At 58.3% G+C, this 12,902-nt stretch overlaps 1 protein-coding gene across 1 annotated transcript; it reads left to right on the top strand.

Moving 5' to 3' along the window:
- The first annotated feature begins 2,933 nt into the window (after window positions 1–2,933).
- Window positions 2,934–11,366, top strand: CDH3 (cadherin 3). Its single transcript, XM_070953260.1, has 14 exons — window positions 2,934–2,984; window positions 4,058–4,195; window positions 4,431–4,586; window positions 4,674–4,818; window positions 5,909–6,084; window positions 6,247–6,375; window positions 6,850–7,035; window positions 7,266–7,510; window positions 8,184–8,326; window positions 8,915–9,139; window positions 9,363–9,581; window positions 9,859–9,989; window positions 10,144–10,290; window positions 10,685–11,366. The coding sequence occupies exons 2-14, from the start codon at window positions 4,082–4,084 to the stop codon at window positions 10,892–10,894; spliced, it is 2,226 nt and encodes a 741-aa protein (XP_070809361.1). The 5' UTR covers window positions 2,934–2,984; window positions 4,058–4,081; the 3' UTR covers window positions 10,895–11,366.
- The last annotated feature ends 1,536 nt before the right edge of the window (window positions 11,367–12,902 follow it).

Consider the following 12,902-nt stretch of genomic DNA (forward strand, 5'->3'; position numbering starts at 1 on the left):
CCCCTTTGAGTTGCCCTGTGAGTGGGGCTAGGCTGAGCAAGCAGGGACAGGCTGGGGGTTGCAGAATGGAGGCCTTTCCCCCAGCACCCAATGCCTCCCCAGCCCCTTTCCTCCTGGCCCAGTGGTATCCCCGCAGCCATTGTCTGAGAGCCCCCCCCAGCTCCCGGAAGGGGCTGTTGTTGTGCAAAACAGGCCCATTGTGCCCCAAACAGAGGCTGGTCTGTTTCTGCTTCAGCACTGGATCCTGCCAGGAATCCCTTAACTCCCTCTGCACCAGCCCCTTCCGTCCTGCAGCCCAGAGCTGCCCTGGACTCTCCAAGGCCTGGAAGGAGGACTGGCGGGGAGGGGACTTCTGCCTCACCCAGGATTTGGAAGCAGCGGACACCAGCCTGGGTCTCTCCCAGTGGCCTGGTGGGTTGCCTCTGAAGCCCAGTGCGCAATCTAGTGGCTCTTTATGGTCAGCACCTGGGGCTTTTAGAAGGGAAGAGTCCCCCTCCCCCATGAGTTATTCTCCCCTCCTCTGTAATTCCATGTGAGGGACTTGGAGGTTGTCCCTGCAGGGTCCCTCTGTCCATCTCAGGGTGGGAGCTCTCCCTTGCCCACTCGGGAGGAGGAAGCAGTTCTGAACTTCCGGGCTCCTGTCTCTCTTCTGCTGCTTTGGGGAATAAGAGGCAGTTGCAATACCTGGAAACTCCCGAGTTCTACCCTCTTAGCTCCGTCCGGACAGCTGCTTTAAAGTCTGAAGTCCTGGCAAAACTGGTGGCGGGTTGATTCAGAGGCAGGGGATTAAGGCGCTGGCATGGCTTTCCCTCAGCCAGGGAGTGTGGCTAACTTTAGCCCCCATCTTTCTCATTTGAGGGTTAACTCGGGGGGTGGCCCTCGCAGAGAGGCTGGGGGGCTCTTCCAGAGAGCCTCAATAGAGATGTTCCTTCCAGCAGTCGTGAGTGATGATGGGCCATCAAGTCATTGTTAACTGACTGCTGGATACACAGGCAGTTCTGTCCCTGAGCTACTCTGAGTTGTGAATATGGTGCATTTTTTCACTGTGACTTTTGCTCCGAAAGATCCTTGCAATATAAGTATGTCAAGGTGTTTGTGCTCTGTCGGGTCAGAGGTCAGTGGGCCATTCCTGCACCCCCTCCCCACTAAATAAGCCTGGTGTTTACTGAGACATGTAGAGACAGACTAATCTGCCACCTGGGTGTGTTTTCCTCACCTTTCCAGCAGCTTGACCTGTGATGGAGGGGCCTTGAGATGAGATAAGAGCTGTTGCCCTGCAGGCGGCAGCCTTAAAATTCCAGGGACCTTGCAGAAAGGGGAAGGGGTGGCCTGTCAGCCCCCCTCCCCGCCCACCTCCTGGCCATGCTTAGGAAGAGAGGCAGGGAGCAGGGGGAGCAGACCATTTCCCCCTCACCCCTGCCACTGATATGAGGCGTCCTTGGCCAGGAGGGGAGCAGGCTCCTCATAGGCCTTTGGTGGGGGAGGGAAGAGGCAGCTCTGAATGGGCAACCAGGACAGGGCAAAGAGTGAGTGGCCAGCCAGCTTCTCCTTGAGCTGGGAGGAGCAGGCAATTAAGTGCGCCAGTGGCTGTTTGTCCACACTCTGTAGGGCCAAGGGGCAAAGCATGGGGGGGGCTTTCTGCTCCGCTGTTGGCCAGCCTTCTGGGAAAGAGAGATTTCCACTAATGGCATGCAGAGGGTTGGCATGCTAATGGCTGCCAAATGGGTCCGATTCCACTAAGTGGGGAGAGGCGCTCTGACCTCCTCCTGCTTCCTGGGCAGAGAGCTGGTTCTCTCCAGCTGAGCCACTGGCCCTTCTTCCCCACTGCTGGGCAGAGGGGCCTTCCGTGGCTGCAAAGCGGATGGGGAGTGGCTCTGTGGATGGGTGGGGGCTTCCGGTGTCCTGAGAGGGCCTTGGCTGTTCAGAGCCATTGGCAGCCTTGGCAGATTGGCTCTTGGAGCAACCTCACACCGTCCCAAGGCAGGTCAAGGTGGGGTGACCTGGGCTGCTGTGATTGCTCTGTCCTGAGTGCTGAAAGAGGTGGGGGGGGTGTTGGGTGTTGGTGTAGGACAGTGCTGCCTTTCTCTTTCTTGGAACCAGTGAAGTCTTTGGGGAGGGGGTGTCAGGTTGGCCCCTATAGCAGGCAAGGCTAGAGGCCCCTTCCTCTTGCCAGCTATGGGGGCGAGGTAACTTTCCCTGGTGAGATGGGGGGGGACACGATGGGGACTGAGGCCAGGCTGGAGCAAGCTGCTCGTGGGTGTTTTCCTTTTAGTGTGGGAGGAGCAAAACCCCGGAAACTGGTACTGCTTTGGGGCAGCTATCTCTACAAAGGGCTCTCCCTGATGGCGAGGCCCTGCGTGAGCCAAGCCTGGGAGGCTGAAGAGGAGAGGCCGGTGGGCTCAAGGCCAGACCGGTGCCTTATCTGGAATGTGGGGCAACGGAAAGGAAACTTGGGCTGGGTGATCCCCCCCCTCCACTTCCCTCCGTCCCTCTGTGTAAGCAATCCAAGGACTGGAAGTGCCAATCCATTAAAGGGCAAACAAGATCCCGGCTCCAGATGGGGGGGGGGGCAGAAGGTTTCTCGGGTGCATTAAAGACCCTCCCCCACCCCTCAGCTGGGCAACCGCTTGCAGGGGGAAGGGCTCCTGCTGGCCAGAAGAAACTCCCTATGCCAGTGCCATTTAGAGCGGGGGTGGGGTGGGGTGGGGGGTGTTGTTTGGACCGTATTTTGGTTGGCAGTTTCAGGTTTTCCTAATGCGGTGGCTTTCCTCTCCCCTCCAGTCAGGTCTGCCGATTGCCTGGGAGGGGAGCCAGTTCTGGGCAGCCCCGACCTGGGAGTGCTGGTGGATGGAAAGGTGGTGGCGGTGCGGCAGCACTACAGGCAGGCGCGGGAAAGGCCTTCCAGGGTGCATGCCAGAGATTCCAGAGGGATCCAATCATCAGCCTCGGCTGTCCTGCAGAACAAAGGCCCCCCTTCTTCGCAGGTGAGCCGCTTCTGCCCTCGGGACAGCACAGGTGGCAGGGACGCCATGGCAACCCTTCTGCCTCCCTGGGCGGTTGCGGTGGAAACTGTGCTAATGGAGCACTGGGGCTCTGCCCAGGCAGGTGGAATGGGGGGGGCACTCCCCTGCAAGTGGGGGAGGCTTCTACCTGACTTATGGAGGAAGAGGGTTTGGACTGAAGGTGCGCTGGGCAGGCACGGTCCCAAAGAGTCTGCTGCGTCTTCAATCCAAATTGTACATCAGCATTGAAGTTTCCAGTATTGTGTAATACTTTGGCTGTTGTTGGACTGCAATTCTCAGCATCCCCAGCCAGCACAGCTAATTATAAAGCAGGCTGGTGTGGTGTGTGCGAATTCGAATTCAACAGCATCTGTAGAGCGACAGCAGCAACACCATTATAGCATGTGGATTTTGAGCAAAAAATTCTCAGGTTTTCCTGGACTTCATTTCTCAAACGAATTACAATAATAGATTACTAAATAAGTGTTCATAAAATGCAGGGATTGCTCAATGAAAGTCTTCGTTTGCATCTTCAAGTGCAAAGAAATTCACATTTTTCACGGAATAACAATAATTGTTTGATTCATCCCGTCTTCCTGTCGCCACCTTTTGAAAGCATCTTTAAAAAGGAAATGGTTCTAAATATCCTATTAAAATGGCTCTGCATACTGTACCTCTGTCCACATAACAAGATGAATTCTTAGCTTTATATCATTATAAAAAGTGCACGGAAGTGGGAATTCTCCTGCTCACAGAAGTGTTTGTATGTTTCTATTTTCGTTTTCTTCTGCACCCCAGTTCCTTTGGTCTGTAACTCAGGTTGAGAACTGAGGTGGCAATGGGGCACCTGGCCAGCTGAGCTCAGAGAGGCCTCGGACTGCCCGGTCAGCACCTGTAGACCACGGCTGGAGAATGACTGTCCTTGGGCAGTGGGGGCGATGTTGGCCTTGGGGGCCAGGGGGCTTCTGGTCGGGGTCTTGTTTGCTGCACCCTCAGAATGGCCTTTGTTCCCATGGGGCAACTCCCTGCATAACCTGCCGGAGCTTTTCTTTCAGGAGAAACCGACGCCTGCCAAGCGGATGGAATGGCCAAAGTTCCCATCGACCCTGAAGCGGCGGAAGCGAGACTGGGTGATCCCTCCCATCAGGATGCCTGAGAATGAGAGAGGCCCCTTTCCCAAGAAGCTGGTTCAGGTGGGTGGAATCTGGGAGGGAGGATCTGGCTTTGCCCACCCAGGGGGGGGGGCGCTGGCTTTTCTGGATCAAAAGCCCATCAGCCCAGAGCTGCATCGCAGCCTGTGCAGAGATGGTGCCAGGCTGGGCAGGGCCATGGGGGGGGGAGGAGATCACTCTCCTGATGGATCAAGCTCTCTTTTTGGGGGGAGGGTGGCCAACAAATCTAAGATGACCCTTTCTTTCCCTGCCTCAGATCAAATCAAACCGGGATAAGGAAACCAAGATCTTCTACAGCATCACTGGGCAGGGGGCCGACACCCCCCCAGAAGGCGTTTTCATCATCGAGAAGGAGACGGGGTGGATGAAGGTGACGCGGCCTCTGGACAGAGAGAGCATCGAAAAATACCACGTAGGTGGTCCTGGCTGAAGCTATGATGTGGGGCCGGGGGGGGGGGGGGGCTTCTGGCATTCCAGACTGGTTTCCCTCTTTCTGCAGCTTTTATCCCATGCGGTCTCTGAGAACGGCAAACCGGTGGAGGAACCGATGGAGATCATCGTCACGGTCACCGATCAGAATGACCACAAGCCCAAGTTCACCCAGGAGGTTTTCCAGGGCTCTGTCATGGAAGGAGCAACCCCTGGTAAAGAGGGGGAGATTTTGAGTGGGGGCAGCAGAAATTCAGCCCCAGCAGCCGGAAGGGGGGGAGAGTCCTTAGATGCTGCGCAAACCCTGCTAGGATTGTGAATGTGAATTCAGGAAGAGGTGTGTGAGTGTGCTGCATTGCACAAAATGGGAAGGAGAGGTGAATTATTCCAGGTTGAGCCTGGAGTTGCCTTAACCTCGTCTTTTCTCCTGACACAAGTGAAGCTTCCTTATCCTTCAGCCTCCCCAGCTCAGACGGAAGTCGGGGGATCACTTTGCTTTTTTTTTTTTAATCAAGTTTTATTAATTCCCCCCCCACACCCACATATTTTATGAACAAGTATTGGCGTATCATATCTTATACAACGTCATATCCAAATACATTTTACTTAGTTACAATTTCTGCCAAAATATTCTCTTTCCATATTTTTAATAATATCTTAATATTTCTATGCTTGTGTATATAAACAACACATTCTTTTAATTTTTTGATAATTCATTCTTTATCCTAATACACTTAAACATGTTCAGGGTTGCCTTTCTTCCATTTCATCTTTTTTGTTTTACAGCAATCTTCTCTTTCTCTTCTCTTCTCTTTCCTCTCCCTCCCTTCTTTTATCCTTCCTACCTTTTTCCATCCTCTCCTATTCCTTCTCTACTTCCTCTTCCTTTATCCCCCTCCTCCTTTCTTCTCCCCATCTAACCTTCTCTCCTACTCTTATTTCCCCTCCCTTTCTTCCTCTCCTCTTCCGTTTCTTCTATTCCTCTCTCTCCTTCCCCTTCCATCCATCTCCCTACTCCTTCCATCTCTCTCTATTGCTGTAGTCATTTTCAATTCCATATTTTTCACTGTGGTGTCCAGGCATCCTCGGGGGATCACTTTTGTGGGCACTCCTCCCTGTCCCAGTAGGAGGAGGGGGGCTTTCCCAGGGGGGAGGTGGCTGTCTCCAATGCACCACCTCTTGGCTGAGGGAGGCGACTTCAAGTGCTGGGGCAGAGCCCAGGCGCCCCAGCCGGAGAGGTGGCAAGGCTGGGCCAGGCAGGTCACTATCTGGCAGCTTCACATGGGCGTCTGCTCCCTTTCCTAGGGACATCTGTGATGCAGGTCACAGCCACCGATGCGGACGATGCCATCGAGACCTACAACGGGGTCGTTGCATACTCCATCCTGAGCCAAGCGCCCCAGGAGCCCCATCCGCAGATGTTTGCCATCAACCGAGCAACGGGCACCATCAGTGTGATCGCCAGCGGCCTGGACCGAGAGGTAAAGGCAGGGCTGGGGGGGAGAAGCAAGCCGCCTCCTCCTCCTCTCTGGCCAACCTGGCTGCCCCCGGAACTCTTCTCGGGTACAGCCGGATTGGGAAGGGCCCTTCCTTGGAGGACGCTGGCCAGCTCAGGCGCTAACCGGAGCATTTTCTCTTCCCAGCGAGTGAGGGAATACACCTTGATCCTGCAGGCAGCAGACCTGGATGGGCTGGGCTTGACCACAACAGCATCAGCAGTGATAGAAATTACAGATGCCAACGACAACGTGCCCGAGTTCACAGAGTCCATGGTAGCTTCTTCTGCAGAGGCCGGGAACCGGGGGGGGCTTCCTGGGAACAGGCCAGGTTGGACAGCATAGAAGCTCAGCTCCCTTCCCTTGGCTTACAGCACAAGCAGAAACTGCCAGTTGTGTGAAGCTGCAATTGTGAACTAGGACTGAAGGCCAAGCAAGCCAAGTCGTAGCTTAGTATGAGGCTTGAATCTAGATTACGGTTGCTGTGATAGGTGTGCAGACTTCATAGGGTGCCTGCATAGTTAAGGTGTTCCCACCTGCCCTTGTCTGTACCTCACTCCCTCCTCCTCCCCTCCAGCCTTGGCGAAGTTGATGCTCTCCCTCTTAGATAGCCGGGAGGGCTGATGGCTCCCATATTGGCTGGGTGGGTGGGTAGCAGTGCCTCTCCTCAAGCCCCCTGAGCTGCCAAAGGATTGGGAGGGGAGTTGGTTATCCTTCAGGCTCTCAGTTGGCTGCTTGCCCCTCCCTCAGTATTCGGCAGAGGTGGCGGAGAACCTGGAAGGTGTGGAGGTGGTGAGGCTGGCTGTGACCGACAAGGACGAGCGCCATTCTCCTGCCTGGCACGCCGTGTACGGCATCGTTCAGGGCAACAGCGGAGAGCTCTTTTCCATCTCAACGGATCCAAAGACCAACGAAGGAATTGTGACAACAGCAAAAGTAGGCGCAAACACCAGCTCCTCCCATGCACAAGCTTGTGCGTGTGTGCGTGTGCGTGTGCAAAGAGGCACTGGCTGGGGAATTCTGGGAGTTGAAGTCCACACAACTCATAGTTGTCAAGGTTGAGAGCGACTGTTTTAGCCATTGCTGAGGTGGCCGGATGAGGCTTGTTCCCTCCCTCAGCTGGGCAGTTGCATCTTCTGACGAGGTTTTTCCATCTCCCTGTTTAGGCGCTGGACTTTGAGACGAGAAAGCAGTTCGTTCTGCAGGTGGCAGTGGCCAACAAGGTGCCCTTTGCAGTGAAGCTGCCCACTTCGACAGCCACCGTGACCATCAACGTGATGGATGCGAATGAGGCCCCCATCTTTGCACCCCCAGTCCTGAAGGTGAAGGTCTCAGAGGACAGCCCGGTGGGGCAGAAAATTGCCACCTACAAGGCGCAAGACCCAGACACGATGCAGCCCCAGAAAATCAGGTGAGCTGCTTTGCTGAACAGCCAAGGAGGGTCCCCCCCTCAAGAGGCGGGGAGGAGTAGAGGGGTAGATGCTTGTGAAGACACCTCAGGGTGGAGGGACCCACAGCATCTGCAGCTCCTGGGAAGAGGCTACCTGGGCAGGTGGGGGTACCATCCCCCAGCAGCACAGCAGCAACAATTGGGGCACCAAGGGTCCCATTCTTGGAAAGGAAGGTGGTTGGGGCAGGGAAGAGGAAAGGCTGAATGGAGCTACCCGGGGGGGGGGGGGCAGATTTGATGGAGTGTCTGTATGGGAGAACTGAAGGTGGCAACAGCCTGAATTCCATGGCAAGCAAGCAGATTCTTGAACTCCCCGAGGTTGGTTAAGAGGTGCAATTTTTCCACAGAAGAACTTCCAGGCTGCTTCTCTAAATAAGGGCCGCTCCAGCTGCCTCTTTGGCTTCTCTGGTTCCACTTTTCTCCCCTGGCACTTTCCCCCCTTCTGCAGCCCCTTTTCTTCCACACCTGCCAGCCCAGCCCCAATTAGGGTTCAGTTGGTCTGGGAGCCATCAGGGGCTCAGCTCTATTGCAGCCAAGCCTCTCTCTTCCAGGCCCAGAGGGTCCCCAAAGTCTCTGTCCCACCTCACAGCCAGCACCCCCTCCCTTCCTCAGCCTGGATCCACTTCCCCTCCAGGTACTTGCTGGGGAATGACCCTGCCCAGTGGCTGGATGTCCACCCGGAAACCGGCATCATCACTGCCAAGGCGCCCCTGGACCGGGAATCCCCCTTCGCCCAGAACAACACCTACACGGCTATCGTGCTGGCGGCGGATGATGGTAAACCCTGTGGGCGGATGAGGGAGGGCCCCCCGCTCGTACCTTCCCCCCCTCCCGACTCGTGGCTCAATCAAGTGCTCCTTTGTTGAGCTGAGTGGCGGCGGCTGCTTGAGAGCTGCCCATGTGAGAGACACAAGGTGGCCGGTCATGAGAACCAGCCTCCCGGAGGGGAGGGTGGGTGGTCCCTGCTCCTCAAGAGCTGCACAGAGAGAAGACCACGCCCACCAGGGGGAACATCCTGCAGGGGGCCTTGCCCCCCAAGATCCACCTTCTACTGATTCAGACTAAGCTGTGATGCCCGACTATGCCCCATTCTGTCTGCTCTTCGCCATGGCCAAGGCAGGGGACTTGCTGGGCAGACAAAGCAGCCTCCGGAGGCACAGTAGACTGGATGCCTGCAGGAGCCTTGGGGGAGAAATGGGGCAAGATGTGGCGGGAGGTTTGGGGGCTGTAGGGGTGCAGAAGTGGGACCTTTGAAGAGAAACAGCCTGAAGCTTTTCAAAGCAGCTGTTGTGCCTCTGTATAATCTGGTTTGTGAGGCTGTTCTGTTTTAAACATGGCTCCCCCTCCCCCGTACTCTGCCCCCAGGAAGCCCCCCAGCGACAGGGACAGGGACACTGCTGCTGACCCTCCTGGACGTGAACGACCACGGCCCAGAGCCCGACCGGCGGACGTTCACCGTGTGCAACCGCAATCCAGCCCCACAACTGCTGCGCATTTCGGACAAGGACCTTCCACCCCACACCTCCCCTTTCCAGGCAGAGCTGATCCACAACTCGGAGGAGAACTGGGCGGTCGAGATGGACAGCGAAGGTGGGCTGCTGCTATGGCCTCCTGGGAAATGGGCACTGACCTGACCTCCAGGAAGCTCGACCTCGGCGCCATCCGGCCCTCGTGTCCTCTGCCCTCCTTTCCTGGGGCATCTCCCGCAGTCCGCCAGGCGGGTTGGCTCCCCTAGGAGGGAGGAGAAGCAGCCCGTCCCTTTCTCCAAAAGCCCAGGCTGGCATTGGGTCTGACCACTTCCTGACTGCTTCAGGGGAGACGGCCATCCTGAAGCTGCTGAAGCCCTTGAAGCGAGAGACCTACGACGTCTACCTGCGCCTCCTGGACCAGCCGGGCAAGTCGCACCTGACCATCCTCAGGGCAACCGTCTGCGAGTGCGAGGGAGAGGTGGATGAGTGTCCGGAGGGGCAGATGGCTATCGTTGGGGCGCCCATCATCCTTGCCGTCTTGGGGGCCGTTTTGGCCCTTCTGAGTGAGTATGCACAGGGCTGCCCTTGGGGGGATGGGTTTCCCCTCCCCTTGAGCCACACCTCAACCTGGACACTCTTGCGAGGCGCAGAGCCTGGTCTTCTCTGGCCATGTGAAGCCTTCGGTTTGAATTACTTCTTCATACCACTGGCATAATACTGAGGACTAGAACCATGGGTTCTCAGGAGAATGGCGGTTGGGTCTTGGAAAGCTCCACTCCCTCCCTTGGCCGCAACTTCAGCAGAAGCGCCCCCTGATCCTGGCCGGATTCTGTGTTCCAGTCCTGCTGCTGCTGCTGCTGCTCTTCGCGAGGAGGAGGAAGGTGGCGAAGGAGCCGCTGCTGCTGCCGGAGGACGACACCCGGGACAACATCTTCTACTATGGCGAAGAAGGAGGGGGCGAGGAGGACCAGGTGCAGGGGGGGGCAGGGAAGGGCTGAGCATCAGCTTGTGATTGGGCCTGGGGGTGCGAGCTTTGCCCAGGATCAGACTGCTTTGGAGGTGGGGGAGCTTCTGAGTGAACCCCCCTCCCTCGGTCAACCGGCTCCTCCTTCCCTCCCTCAAAAGGACTATGACCTCAGCCAGCTGCACAGGGGCCTGGACCCCCGCCCAGAAGTCCTCCTGCGGAATGACGTGGTGCCGACCCCTTTGCCAGCCCCCCAGTATCGCCCCCGCCCTGCAAACCCTGATGAGATCGGCAACTTCATCTGTGAGGTAAGGGAGGCTGAGTGGCAGGCCAGGCCCTGGCACCCCCAGCTCTGCTGCCTTGGGGTTGCTGCCCTCCGAGTGGATTGCCCAGCTGGATCTTCTGCCCACTGTAAACAGGCAGAGCCGCCCAGGGTCACAGAGTGTGTGTGTGTGTTATACATTCAGTAAAATTATTAAGGACTCTAGAATCAGCTGAACCCCATTTTAAGGCTGATATTGTAGCTTCTGGGTTTCCCGGTAGGGCCCACCCCCTACAGCACCAAATTTGGAGTGGGTCTTGGGGCTGCCTTTGCCTCTGGCTGGCCCTGCCCAGATTAGCTGGGATGAGGAATCATCTGAAGTTCTAGATGCGCCCCTGCCCCACAAACAGGCGCCCCACGCTTCCTCCTTTTCCACCCAGAACCTGAAGGCTGCTGACCTGGACCCCACAGCGCCCCCCTACGACTCCCTACTGGTCTTCGACTACGAGGGAGGGGGCTCCGAGGGGGGCTCCCTCAGCTCCCTCAACTCCTCTGCTTCCGATCAGGACCAGGACTACGACTACCTGCACGAGTGGGGCAGCCGCTTCCAGAAACTGGCAGACCTCTATGGGGGAGGTGTGGCCGACTAGGGGGCTTTGCCCTGCAGCCATACCCCTCCCCGAAGCTGGGCTGATCGGCGTTGCTTGGCCACCCTGACCACCATGGCACGTTGGAAGCAAAAGGGGCTGCTGCGGACTTTGGGGGGCTCCAGGAGACGAACCTTTGACCATCTTGGCAAAGGGGCAGCTCCGACTCTGTTTCCTGGGCAGAGGGCAAAGGTGTCTCCTGAGGGGCCTCTGTCCTCAGAGGGGACCTGGCTGCAGGTCGTGAAGTCTTCACACTGCACCTCGGTCTGGGACTGCCCTGCTGCCAGGAGCTGGAGGTGCTGCCCAACACAGGCCTGGCGGGGGGGGGGGGAGAGAGAGGCTGCTGGATGATGCCCCCCCTCCGCCTTCCTGACCTCCTCTACTCTCATGTATTGTAGCTCAGTTAAGACTTGATTTCTTTCCTCTTTTTATAGCATGTGTGAAATAACTTGATGATCTCTAAAGGGCTGGACAATCAGGATGTAAAGTTTTAATAAAAGCTTTTTTTAAAAAAAAGGCACAACAAACCCGTGTCATGTTTTCTGGGGGAACCAAGGCTGTCCTGTGCCTGAACCGCAGCCACTCTTAGCTGTTGCCAGCCTCCCCAAAACAACCTGGGTGGGGCAGAGGCTTCTGGCTCCTGTGCTCTGGCCCTCCCCAAACCCTCCCTCCCTGCCTGCCTGCCTCACCTCTCCAACTCTTGTCTGTCATTCCCACCCCAAGGCTGCAGCCCTCCCAGCTTCTCCCCTTTCCCCCAGCCGCTCTCAGCTCTTCCCTACTCGGGAATTGCAGGTTTTGCAAAGCCTCCGAGAAGGAAGAGAAGCCAGAGCTGCAGCTGTTCTCGGGCTCCTGCCTGAAGCCACCCTTTCCACTCTGGCCTGGCTGGGGGTCTCTCACCTGCATCATGGCCTGGCTGGGCAGCGATTCTTGGGCCCTCTGGAGGGGCAGCTGCTCCAGGGCGCCCTGGCACAAAGGCTGGCCTGGCCCCCCAGAGAAGAGGCGGGAAGCGGCCCCTCGCCTCCCCTCCTGCTGGCTCCTGGCCCTTGGCTGGCCGCCAGCTCCGCGCTCGCCCGACCGGTTTTTCCTGCCTGAGCCTCGGAGGGGGCGGCCAGCAGGCCGGGCCGAGAAGGGCCAGGATTGCAACGGGAGCGCAGCTGCCCCACCGCCCTGCCCGCGAGTGGATGCCCGATGCGGCAAGTGCAGACCAAAGGACCGGGCAGTTCCGGGGGCGCCTGGGTCACCCACCGGCTGGGATTTAGTCCGCAAACCCGGCTTAGCGCGTGGCGCGCATCTGGCCGCTACGACGGTCCGGCCATTGCCGGGCAGCCCAGCGGAAGCTTCCGGGCTGGCGAGCGCTCCTCCGACGGCCCCTCGGCCCCTTCCCCGGGCGGCAGCGGCGCAGCTCCCCGCAGCTCTTCCCAGGCGACCCTCGCCCAGGAGCCCCGGGCTGCCCGCGGAAGCCGCCCTCCGACCAGTCGGGCGCCCGGCCTTCTGCCCCCCAAAGCTGGGAGGAGGCGTCCTGTCCCTGCTCCGAAGCGGCCGCTGAAGCCTTTGGCTCGCCGGGCCCGGCAGCTAGAAAGGTAGCGCGCAAGGGCTGCCCCGCCCCCGCCCCCGGCCGGCCGGCCGCACCTGCCGAGCCCGCGGCGCAAGAGCGGGTGCAAGGCGAGGCCGCCGGGCGCCGCCCCCTTTCCCTGGGGCGGGGCTTCCAGCGCGGGCGGAGCCTCACCTGCCACAACCGGAGCGGCAGCCTGGCCGAGGCAAAGTTTGCGGGCTTGGCGACCGCGCGCACCTCCTCTGGCTGCGATGGGGACCCAGGCGGGGCTCGGGCTGCTGCTGCTGCTGCTGCTGCTGCTGCTCCAGGTAAGACGGGGCGGGACTCTTCGGCTTAGCCGCGTTGGGGACCCTTCCGAGGCAGCGGCTGATGGGTCTTTTTCCCGCCTTGTTTTCTGGGCTCCTCTTCCCCGCCCGTCTCGACCCCGAAACCTTTGTCCGCTGGGAGGCTCCCCCTCGG

This window comes from Pituophis catenifer, unplaced genomic scaffold (assembly GCF_029215685.1).
Source record: "Pituophis catenifer annectens isolate HBS135680 unplaced genomic scaffold, rPitCat1.0.hap2 SCAF_13, whole genome shotgun sequence".
Classification (NCBI taxonomy): domain Eukaryota; kingdom Metazoa; phylum Chordata; class Lepidosauria; order Squamata; family Colubridae; genus Pituophis; species Pituophis catenifer.